General features: G+C 38.8%; 2 protein-coding genes across 2 annotated transcripts in view; one reads left to right on the top strand and one right to left on the bottom strand.

Annotated features, from left to right (window-relative positions):
• The window catches only part of LOC107528710 (testis expressed protein 56), a 28462-nt gene extending 18591 nt beyond the window's left edge, over positions 1–9871 (top strand). Inside the window, exon 5 of the mRNA XM_087820730.1 lies at positions 9595–9871. Within this exon, the coding sequence (XP_087676856.1) occupies positions 9595–9871 (277 nt within the window). The remainder of the gene's footprint in view (positions 1–9594) is intronic.
• A 288-nt stretch (positions 9872–10159) lies between these two features.
• ECI2 (enoyl-CoA delta isomerase 2) overlaps positions 10160–12469 on the bottom strand; it is a 28763-nt gene continuing 26453 nt past the window's right edge. The window contains exon 10 of the mRNA XM_087820667.1: positions 10160–12187. Within this exon, the coding sequence (XP_087676793.1) occupies positions 12032–12187 (156 nt within the window). The 3' untranslated portion in view covers positions 10160–12031. The remainder of the gene's footprint in view (positions 12188–12469) is intronic.

The raw sequence follows: 12469 nt of genomic DNA, 5'->3' as shown, positions 1-12469 counted from the left end.
GCCTCATCTTGAGACTTTCCTAAAATCTCTCAAACAAGCAGCAGTGTGCCCCATACGGCTTGATAAGTGGCCCCAGGCCTGGCATGAGCAGCAGCCTGCATTGGCTCATAGCTTGGCCTCTCCTGGACAATGCCAAGCCCAGCACAAGTAACAGCCATCTACAGACTGCTGTGTAGCTCATGCTGGGTAGTCCTGGCAAGGCACTGGCACAGGCTGACTTTGCATCTCTCCGGAGGCCCCAGAGACAGTGCACCTGGTCGTCAGACTCGACCACACTGTATTCCAACCCTACCAAATCCACGAGTGACACACTCAATGGGCTGACTCAGTGAATACCAAAGCCCCACTGAAGTAAATCCTGCTCCATAGGGGTATCTCCAGCACAGCAGCTCTTCAGCTGTAGTTGTAGCTGGTCCTCACAGCTGATTGGCTGGGGGGTGGGGTCAATTCCTCCCAGTGATGCCAAAAGCAACCAAAGCTCACCTACAATAGGACAGTGCACACAGCCCACACAGGGGAGCACCTAGAAGGCCCAGCTCAGGTGACTGGGGAGGCTAAGCCACTGGACCGTACAGGACATCTGCTACACAAAGCCACTCTACCAATTCCAGGAGACATAGCAGCTCTACCTAATACATAGAAACAAATAACAGGAAGCAGCAAAAATATGAAGGCAAAGAAACATGTCACAACGGAAAGAACAGAAGAAATCTCCAGAAGAGGAACTAAATGAAATAGATCCAAGCAAGCTAACAGATACAGAGTTCAGAATTTTGTTTATAAGGATGTTTAAGCATACTATTAGGGAAATAACTGAGAAAATCAATAACATAATAAAGTACCAATTTGAAATAAAGGCTACAGTAACTGAAATGAATAATTTACATGGAATCAACAGTAGAGTAGAGGACACTGAGAATCAAATCGGCAATTTGGAACATGAGGAAACAAAAAACAGCCAATCAAAAGAGCAAAAAGAAAAAAGAAGCCAGAAATATGAAGATAATGTAAGGAGTCTCTGGGACAACCTCAAGTGGCCCAACATTTGTATTATTGGGGTGCCAGAAGGAGAGGACAGACAGCAAGAAACTGAAAACCTATTTGAAAAAATAATTACAGAAAACTTTCCTTACCTGGGGAAAGAAATAGACTTACAAGTCCAGGAAGCACAGAGAGTCCCAAACAAAAGGAACCCAAAGAAGCACACACCAAGACACGTCATAATTAAAATGCTAAAGGTTAAAGACAACGAGAGAATCTTAGAAGCAGCAAAAGAAAAACAGTTACCTACCAGGGAGATCCCATAAGACTGTCAGCTGATTTCTTAACAACAGAAACTTTGCAGGCCAGAAAGGAGTGGCAAGAAATATTCAAAGTGATGAAAAACAAGAAACTACAACCAAGATTACTCTACCCACTAAAGCTATCATTTAGAATTGAAGGTCAGGTAAAGAGCTTCTTAGACAAGGAAAAGCTAAACGAGTTCATCACCACCAGACCAGGACTACAGGAAATGTTGAAGGATCTTTAAGGAGAAGCTAATGAACAAAATAATCTGACAAATAAAGTAGACCCAGAGACATTGAAGCATGCAACAGATGGTTGTATCTCAGAAGGAAGAGAGAAGTGGGTGGAGGGTGGGAAGAGATGAACCAAAGAAGTTATATGCACATATGCATAACCCATGGACACAAACAATAATAGGGTGAAAGCCTGGGGAGTAGGTGTGAGCGAGGTGGAGGGTGTCAATGGGGGGGGGGAAAATGGGATACCTGTAATACTTTCGACAATAAAGAGAAATTAAAAAAAAAAAAGAAAAAATATGTTCAAATAGATAAATGAATCAACTGAACTTATACTGTTAGAAATGATAAAAACAGAGTGAGCAGACTTGAAAATAAGCATATATTCTAAAAATGTAATATACTGCTATCATAATTGTAAAACTCAACAGAGCATGTCAAAATACATTAAAGCAAGAATTAATAAACTGGAAGATGAGTTTAAGAATGCAACTTTTTTTTTTTTCTTTTTGAGTTGTATAAGTTCTTTATATATTTTGGATATTAATTTCTTTTTTTAAATTTTTTTTAAAAAAAAATATATCTTTATTGACTTCAGAGAGAGGGCAGCAGAGGGAGAGAGAGATAGAAACACCAATGATGAGAGAGTCATTGGGGATCGAGCCTGCAACCCGGGCATGTGCCCTGACCGGGAATCGAACCCCGATCTCCTGGATCCTAGGTCAATGCTCAACCGCTGAGCCACGCCTGGCTGGGCTGGATATTAATTTCTTATCAAAATATAATTTGCAAATATCTTTTCCCATTCAGTTGGTTGTCTTTTGTTTGGTTGATTTTTTTAGCTGTTCAGAAGATTTTTAGTTTGATGTACTCTCACTTGTTTATTTTGCTTGTTTCCTTTGCCTTTGGAAACATATTCACAAAAACACCTCTGAGATCAATGTCCAGAAGCTTTGTTCCTATGTTGTTGCTTTTTCTATGTATTTTGTTGTTTCAGGTCTTACATTCATGTGTTTAATCCATTTTGAGTTCATTTTTGTGTATGCTGTAAGATAGTGGTCTAGTTTCATTCTTTTGAATCTGGCTGCCCAGTTTTCCCAACAGTATTTATTGAATAGACTTTCTTTCTCTGGTGTATATTCTTGCCTCCTTTGTCATAAGTTATTTGCCCATGTATGTGTGGGTTTATTTCTGGGCTCTCAGTTATGTTCCATTGACTTAAGTGTCAGTTTTTCTGCCAAAACCGTACTAGTTTGATTGCTTTGGCTAGTATAGTTTGAGATCAGGGAGTGTGATAGCTCTGGCATTGTCCCCTGCACTCTCCTCCCTCAGGATTGCTTTGGCCATTTGGGCTCTTTTGTAGTTCCATACAAATTTGAGGAATTTTTTGTTCTAGTTTTGTGAAATATGCCATTGGGATTTTTATGAGGATTGCATTAATTCTGTTTATTGCTTTAGGTAATGTGGACATTTTAACAATGTTATTCTTTTAATTCAGGAACATGAAATATCTTCCCATTTTTTGTGTGCCTTCCTCAATTTCTTTCAGCAAGGTCTTTTAGTTTTCAGCATACAGGACCTTCACCGCCTTTGTTAAGCTTATTCGTAGGTAGTTTATTCTTTTCATTGTGATTGCAAATGGGATTGTTTTCTTCATTTCTCTCTCTGATATTTTCTTGTTAGTATACAGAAATGAAACAGGTTTTTGTATATTGATTTTGTATTCTGCAACTATACTGTATTCCTTTATTATTTCTAATCGTGTTTGGTGAAGTCTTTAGAGTCTTCTATATATAAAAGAAGGTGATTCTCAAACAGTGACAGTTTTACTTCTTCCTTTCCAATTTGAATGCCTTTTATTTCTTTTTTTTGCTTAATTGCTCTGTATTATGTTGAGTAGCAGTGGCAAAAGTGGGCATCCTTATTTTGTTTCCTATCTTAGAAAAAAAAGGTTTCAGTTTCTCATCATTATGATGTTAGCTCGGAGTTTGTTCATATATGCCTTTATTATGTTGAGGTACTTTTCTTCTATATCCATTTTATTATTAAGAGATTTATTTAACCATAAATGTATATTTTATTTTGTCAAATGCTTTTTCTGCATCTATTGACATGATCATATGATTTTTATCTTTTATTTGTTAATGTTGTTGATTGATTTGCAGATGTTGAACCATCCTTGCATCCCTAGAATGATCCCACTTGATCATGATGTATAATAATTTTAATGTGTTGTCATACTGATTTGCTAGTGTTTTGTGAGAAGTTTTGCACTATGTTCATCAGAGGCATTAGCCTGTAATTTATGTTTTGTGATCTTTGCTTGGTTTTGGTATCAGGGTAATGTTAGTTTCATAAAGTGAGTTAGAAAGTACTCTCTCCTCTTCAACTTTCTGGATGAATTTGAGGAGGACAGGTATTGAATATTCTGTGAATGGTTGATAGAATTCACCAGTGTAGTTACCAGGTCCTGGACTTTTGTTTTTTGGAAGGTTTATGATTACTGCTTCAATTTCCTTACTAGTGATCAGTCTATTCAGGTTTTCTAATTCTTCTTGACTCAGTGTAGAAAGGTTTGTATGCTTTTAAGAATGGCTCATTTATTTTAGGCTGTTCAATTTGGTTGCATATAGACATTCATACTATTACTGTAAAATCCTTTGTACTTCTGTGGTATCTATTGTAACTTCCCCTCCTTCATTTCTGATTTTCTTTATTTGAATCTTCTCTTTTTTTTTCTTAGTAAGTCTAGCTAGAGATTTGTCAATTTTGTTTATCTTTTGAAAGAACCAGCTCTTTATTTTATTATATTTTCAATTGTCTTTTTATTCTCTATTCATTCCCTCTCTGTTTTTTATTATTTTCTTTTTTTCTACCGACTTTAGACTTCATTTTTCCTTCTTATTCTGGTTCCTTAAGGTGTAATGTTAGATTGTTGAGATTTTTCTTTTTTTTAAAGTTGGCCTATATTGCTATAGATTTTCTTCTTAGTATCGCTTATGCTGCATTTCCAAAATTTTGGTATGTGATATTTTTTTCATTTGTCTCTATGTATCTTTTTAAAAATCCTCACCTGAGGATATGCTTGTATTGATTTTAGAGAAAGGGGAAGACAGAGAGAGAGAGAGAGAGAGAGAGAGAGAGACATTGATGTTAGAGAGACATTGATTGGTTGCCTTCTGTACATGCCTCAACCAGGGATCGAACCCTCAGCCTAGGTATGTGCCCCAACTGATAATCAAACCCACAACCTTTTGGTGTACAGGATGATGCTCCAACCAACTGAAAACCCTGTCCACACCTCTCTATGTATGTTTTTATTTCTTCCTTGACCAATTGCTCAGTGAGATATTGTTTAATTTCCACATATCTGTGATTTTTCCAGCTTTCTTCTTGTAGATGATTTCTAGTTTCATGCTCTTGTGGTCAGAGAATATGCTTGGTAATGATTTCAACTTTTCAGAATTTATTGAAACTTGTTGTGCATCCCAACATGTTCTGTCTTTGAGAATGTTCCATGTGCACTTGAGAAGAATGTGTATTCTGTCATTTTGGGGCGGAAAGATCTAGGAATATCTATTAAATCCATGTGTTTTAATGTGTCATTTAAGGCTGATTTTCCTTGCTGACTTCTTTTTAGAAGACTTATTCACTGGTGTTAGTGGGGTAATAAAGTTCCCTACTATTACTGTATTACAGTTAATGTCCCCCTTTCTGTCTTTTAATTATTACTGTATATATTTTGAGTGGGTGCATACATTATTAATAACTTTTGTGTTTTCTTGATGTATTTTCCCCTTTATCATTAAAAAAGTCCATCTTTGTCTCTTTTTACCATTTTTTGGTCTTGAAATTGATTTTGTCTGATATAAGTATGGCTTCACCCACTTTTCTGTGGATACCATTTGCTTGAAATATCAACTTCCATCCCTTCACTTTGAGCCTATGTTTGCCTTTGGCGCTGAGGTGTTTCCTGAAGGCAGCATATAGTTCGGTCTTGTTTTGTAATCCAGCCAGTTACTCTGTGCCTTTTGGTTGGTGAGTTTAATCCACTTACATTTAGGGGATTATTGATATACGAGGATTTACTGCAGCCATTTTATCTTTTGTTTTCTGGTTGCTCTGTATCTCCATTGTTTCTTTCTATTGTGTTTGTGTCTGATATTTTAGTTTGTTGGTTTTCTATGCTGTTTTTCTCCATGTCTTCTTTTTTTATGTTTTGTGTCTCAGCTCTGGATTTTTGTTTCATGGTTAGCATGTAATTTATATAAAATGCCTCAAGATAAAATAGTCCTTTTTCTTTTATTTTTTAAATTAAAAAAAAATCTTTATTGATTTCAGAGAGAGGGAGGGAGAGAGAGTTGAAACATCAATGATGAGAGAGTCATCATTGATTGGGTTAGGAATCTAGCTTGCAACTTGGGCATGTGCCCTGACCGAGAATTGAACTGTGATCTCCTGGATCTTAGGTCAATGCTCAACCGCTGAGCCACGCCCGGCTGGGGTCATTTTTCTTTTTTAAAATGTATCTTTATTGATTTCAGAGAGGGGAGAGAGAGAGAGAGATAGAAACATCAATGATGAGAGTCATTGATTGGCTGCCTCCTGCAGGCCCCCTACTGGTGATCGAGCCCGCAACCCGGGCATGTGCCCTGAATGGGAATCGAACCTCCATCTCCTGGATCCTAGGTTGATGCTCAACCGCTGAGCCACGCCGGCCGGGCAAAATAGTCCTTTTCCTTTGCGAGCATCTCATCTTCATTTGCCTGTACACATTTAGTCCTTTTTCTTTTCTTCTTTTATGTTTTGTTGTCATAAATTATCTCTTTATGTTATACATTTGTTACCAAATTGTGATATAGTTTTTAATGTTTTTCCTCTTTAAAATTATGTTATAATTAAGTGTTTATTACCCTATTCTGAAAAAAAGTTGCATTTTTCCTGCTTCTGTCTGTAACCTTACTCAAAATTTTGTATATTTTTGTCTTTGTGGTTCAGGTAGAAGAGCTCCTTTCAACATTTCTTGTGATGCAAGTACTGTGGTAGTAGGTTCCCTCAGCTTTTCTTTGTCTGGAAAAACCTTTATTTCTCCTTCATATCTAAAGGATAGATTGCTGGATATTATTCTTGGTGGTGGTTTCCCTCTTTCAATATTTTGAATATATTGTTCCACCCTCTCCACTCCTCTTGGATTTCTACTGATACATCTGATGGGGTTTCCTTTGTAGGATACTGTCTTTTCCCCCCTGGCTGCCTTGAGAATTCTTTCTTAAAGATTAACTTTTGATTGTTTTAATATAATGTGTTTTTGCATTGAGAAGGTATTTTTGCATTGAGATAATTAGGTGGTCTGTTAGTTTCTTGCGCTTGAACAACCAGCTCTTTCCCTAGGTTTGGGAAGTTCTCAATTATTTCTTCCAATATGCTCTATTCCCTTTTCCCTCTCTTCTTCTCAGGGATACCCATTATCCATATGTTGTTTTTTTCTAACAGAGTCAGATAGTTCTTGTAGAGTTCTTTCATTTAAAAACAAATCAGTGCTCTCCTTCTACCTGAGTCAGTCCTAGATTCCTGTCTTCAAGCTTGTTAATTCTCTCTTCCACTCGGTCTGCTCTGTTTCTGGTGCTTTCAATGCACTTTTCATCTCATTTATTGAGTTCTTCAGCTCCAGAATTTGTCTGTTTTTTTTTTTTTTGTTTATTTATTTATTTTTTATAGTTTCAACCTCTTTGGTAAAGTATTTCTTTTGTTCATTAATTTTCTTCCTGGGTTCATTGACTCACCTTTCTGAATTTATTTTGTATATCATTGAGTTTCCTCAAACTGCCATCTTGAATTCTCTGTCATTTAAATCACAGTCTTTCGTGACTTTGAGCTTGGTTTCTGGAGACTTGTCATTTTCTTTCTGGGTTACTGTGTTACTGGATGTAGTGTTCCTCTGCTGGCACATTTGAAGTACTGGGCTCTTGTTTAGTTACTGTTTTGACCATAACAATTCAGCAGGTTGATAATTATAAGTTTTTCTTTTGCTTTCCAGTAGATAACACTATCGTGCAAATTTTTGTTTTCTCTTATCTCTGTTGTGATTAGAGGGGGGTTCCTTTGTCGTGGAAATTGACTACTAGGCGATGAGGGTGGTGGGTTTGTCCAGGTCACCTTGGTCTCAGGGCACTGCCTCCATGGTGGGGGGGATGTGGAGGACAGAGCGAGCCAGGCTCACAAGCCTGCAGCAGTGCTGACTTGTTGCTAATGGCTTACAGCCCTTTGTGCTGTTCAGTGTTTCTCAGTGCTGCTACCTTTTCCTCACAGTGGTGGGGGCAGTGGCTTCTTGGGCACTGATGTTGCTCCTGCCCCTTACCCTCTGGTGGGCCATAGTGTGTAGGCTGCAGTTTGAGGTCCAGACCCTGAGTCCTCCTCTGCCACTTCAGCAGCTGCTGACCTGCCGCTGCAGACACACTCCAATGCACCAGCCTGCAGATATACTAATGTGTGGCCCTCTCAGGCATGTCTGTGTGTTGATCAAATGAGCTTCTGTTGGATTATAGATGTCCCACTTGTAAATTTAGGGGAAGATACAAAGGAGTTTCTTATTCCACCATGATGCTGACATTACTTTCCTCAAGTGTGTGGTTCTTGATTGTGAAGCAGCTATGGGTCAACACAGGATTGACATGTGTTGTCTTTTGTCACCTGAGTGTTCACATTATTTTATCTTTGTATGTCAAATAACTTTGGATTGTGTCATGGGCATTATAAATATTGTGTTGCACGGCCCCTGGCTCCTGTTGAGATGACCCGGAGAACGTTATGCTTTGTTTTCAACCTGGTCAGGGTCATACTACAAGCTTTCGCTTGATCTTGTGTGGGTGGTGGTTAAAATGCCAGTTCAATTGTCAAAGCCTTTAATGCTTTGAGTCTGTCCCACTCATAAACCTGATCCTTGTGTGATTCCTACACAGAATTAGGGAAGGTCTCTTTCTCTCTGCTAGGGGATTCTCCTCTCACTCTCACTTTAGCCCCTACGGGATACTTTTCTTAGTTAGAAAGACATTCTTCCTTACCTCAGATTTTATTTAGCAGCCGCATTATGGCCACTACCACACTGCTCCACATGCTCAGGAGAGATCTCAGCAATCATTTACTATTCCCCGCAGTCTGATGCTTTCCTGTGAGATGATTCTCCGTACTGATGCCCCACCACAATCATCTGCTTTCAATTTCAGCATCCTCAAGTAATATTTCATATTTTTTTCAAGAGATTTTGGTTGAAATTAGTGAGATAGGTGGTCACTGGCTCATGGTGACACAGTGAAACTGGAACTCTGCCACTTATGGAAGTTTGACCCTGGAAAAGGTATTTAAATCTCTACACCTCTGGATCCCTACTTGTGAAATGGTAGCAGCAACATTACCTACTTTTAATTTTTGGCATTGTTTTTTGAAAATAAAATGTGATTATGGGCATTAAGCACTAGTAACAGACAGTAAGTACTCAATAAACACGGTTATTACAATTCATGTACGTTCTATAAGAGTGAACATTTTGGATTAGGATTACTGAAATTAAAAGGTTAAAGGTTTGTTGGGTTGGCTACCTGGATGCTGATACTTGAAGGTTAAAAAGGAAGGAAGATATTTAGAAGAGCAAAATATTTTATGCCAGTTTTGCAGCCATTGAAATGATCCCCTCATCATTTTCAGTTGCTACATATGGCGTAGTCAAAACAGTTTCAAGGACAGTTAAAGCAGCTTGCAGGTGTGCCTTTTATAAAATACCAAGTTAAATAAGAATGAAGCTATTCAGGGTGGGGCAAAAGTAGGTTTACAGTTGTATGTGAAAGTTTATTTCTGTATTACTATTAATTATTGTCTTATTTTCCATATGAACAACTGTAAACTTACATTTACTCCACCCTATATAAAAATAAGGAAAAAATTACTGATCTAGAACACTGCTTTCCAGTGAAATAATGCAATTTTCCCTTCATGCCTGTTTGTTAAATTATGGAGAAAAAATGAAAACGGTTTTTATTTTCTGGTAATATACTGCTTCCATTTGCTCCCTTGCTAGATGGCTGAAAAGGAATATGCAACCAACTGAAGATCTTCAGTCAGTGATCTGGAGGCTGTCCGTGTTTGGGCCAATTCAGTCAGTGAAGCCCTGTGGCCGGCAAAGCGCGATAGTGGTGTTTGAGAGCCTGGCGTCGGCCTGCAAGGCCGTGAGCGCTCTGCCAGGCGGGACGCCCGGCACGATGCTGCACTGCTCCTGGCAACAGCCATTCATGCTGAAAGATGTAAGGCTCCCCACCACCAAAAACATACGTAAGTTCTTCTTTTTCTTACTGTAAAAATGTCTATTGCAAAATGCAGCCTTAAAGGAAAGCAAGGTTCACATCCAAATGAAACGCATGACACCAACTTGGACTTCTGAACACACCGTGGACGCTGTGCTGGGGATGCCAAAGCCCAGCCGTGAAGCCCTGACTGAGTCATCTCACCACACAAAAGTAAACCTTAACCTTCCACACGGACATTACACACGACGCTGGCATAGGATTTGCTCAAAATAACATTGCAATAGAATAACTGAGAAAAAAACTTCTGTTAAAAAACAAAGTGACAATGCCATCTAAAGCTCACGCTCTAGGAATATATTTTCTATTTAGTACAGAATTTTTAAAATGGTGCAAAAGCAGTATGTACAGTGCACTGTATCTGACATTAAAAATTATTCTGCACAGGATGTCAGATAATTACCGTAGGTTTGTGAAACTAGTTTGAAGTCAACAATCACAAGCCAGGAAGCTCCTCACAGGCAGGAGTGCAAACCGCACGCTGGAGCCGAGGAAGCAGCCAGCCCTCCCGGTTTCCAGGCAGACCCGTCACAGGGATGCTGCGAGAGCTGCCAGGCTACATACGCTACAGGCTAATGAACAGAACGGGCTCTTCTTTCTGGCAACGCTTAAAATCGAAGCAGGAAAAGTCTTGCTCAAAGGCAGCAAGAGGTACCTGGTTATGGAAAAATTATGCTCTATTATGTGTGTGATATGGTGAGACTGCTAATTTCAAAAGACTGCAATAGGTCTAGTGTATTAATTTTTTTTAAAGTATCAATGGTTGACTCAGAGTAAGTTCTAAAATGATCTTTCACGAAACGCTTACCACTCCAATGAAAACTCTGACAATAAAGCTATCTACGTCGTGGTGCTATAGAAGTCATTTTGGATCTCTCCAAAACCCCTTTCCCCCAATTCCTTGATTTTTATGGAGTCAACTTTGAATCCCTCAGCTGGTGTTGAAGTGTAACAAATCTGCTGCATACTAAAAACCACTGGCTACAAAACAGCTCTCAACAGTTTCGGAGCATCCAAAATAAGCACCCTATGTACTGCCCACCTCTTCCCATTGATTGTTTATGTAAAATATTAAATTGTAATTTTGCTAAAAAAAAAAAAAAGATGGTTAGGGATAGGGCACCTTTTAAATTAACTTGACTATTGTACAGAATTGTTGCTACCTCAATAATTAAAAAAAAAAATTATTGTAGCATCAGTGTAGCAGGAGAGCAACTGTAGCTGCTTCAGTTTCCACCAGCATTCTTACGGGGAAAACAATCATTTCCACAAGTGGGGATTTAAGATAAATGCCACACACCTAACAAAATTCAAATTGTATAATAGCTGTAATTCTAAAAAATGCATCTTTTGACTTGGGTAATTCTATTTTGGGAATAAAAATTAGATGTGAAAGGCTAAGAGTGCCAGGTTCAACAAGTTTCTCAAAGATGGGTGAAATTCTATTGGGCACCACTGTCCTGGATGTTACCAACTTTTGGTACTGGGCACTAAATACATCCCCATGACAACCAAAAATATGCCCCAGCATTCCCAAACACTGTTAGGTGACAGCACTACCCCAGCAGAACCACTAGCATGGTGTCATCAAATTCTATATGACCAACTGGCTGCTGGGCAGGGTGGGAGCAACAGCCAGGGTCGCCAAGGCCCAGCACATGGAGAGGCGTTGAGAGGTCTGAGGCCCCACGTGGTCCAAAGCTCCACTGGAGTTAGGAGTTGAACATCAAACCTATGTAAATATGTTTTTAAGCATCTCTGTTTTTCAAAAATACCTCTTTATTGATTTCAGAGAGTGGAAGGGAAAGAGAAAGATAGAAACATCAATGATGAGAGAGTCATTCATCTGCTGCCTCCTGCACGCCCCCGACTGGGGACCGAGCCTGCAACCCTGGCATGTGCCCTGACTGGGAATCCAACTGCTATCTCCTGGATCCTACCACTGAGCCATGCCAGCTGGGCAAACCTATGTAACTTCTTAAAGCTTGTTTTACATAATTTTAAAAATTAGGGCTCTTAGTGAATATAATGATCATAAATGATGATTCATCAGTGAAAAAAAGGCACAGTGAAGTTAATTTAGTTCAAGTATTGGAAATCAGAAATCACAGTACATCTCCTCCTTTGAAATGCTTAACTTTGCTGCATCAGTCATCACAGTTTTGCTTTTTTGGATAAGAAGTTCATGGCTGCATTTATGCATTCGTCTGAGACCCATCTTTTCTGGAGGACACTACTTTCTTCAGCATTAACAGCATGTAGCTTTTCTTTCTCCATACTTCTGATGACTTGTTTTGAAATTCTCATGGACTAAAAAAACAAAAACCAACAATAAGGTTAGGAGGTATTCTAATAGAGTGGGATTATTCTAAAATTCTGATTCTTGTTTCTCCACTGTCCACTCATCCAGTCGGACACTAAGATATATGTATGAGACAGTGCTTCTCAAACTTTAATGTGCACACAAATCACCTGAGACAGATACTACAGCTTCTAATCTCAGGATAGCATTTTGAGCAGCAAAAATGTCTCTCAGTGACTAGCTATCACACATGAAAATGAAAGTGCTCCATTAAGAATCTCCTAAAAGGG

Source organism: Miniopterus natalensis, chromosome 9, assembly GCF_054644295.1.
Source record: "Miniopterus natalensis isolate mMinNat1 chromosome 9, mMinNat1.hap1, whole genome shotgun sequence".
Taxonomy (NCBI): domain Eukaryota; kingdom Metazoa; phylum Chordata; class Mammalia; order Chiroptera; family Miniopteridae; genus Miniopterus; species Miniopterus natalensis.
This window is presented reverse-complemented; position numbering and strand designations above follow the sequence as displayed.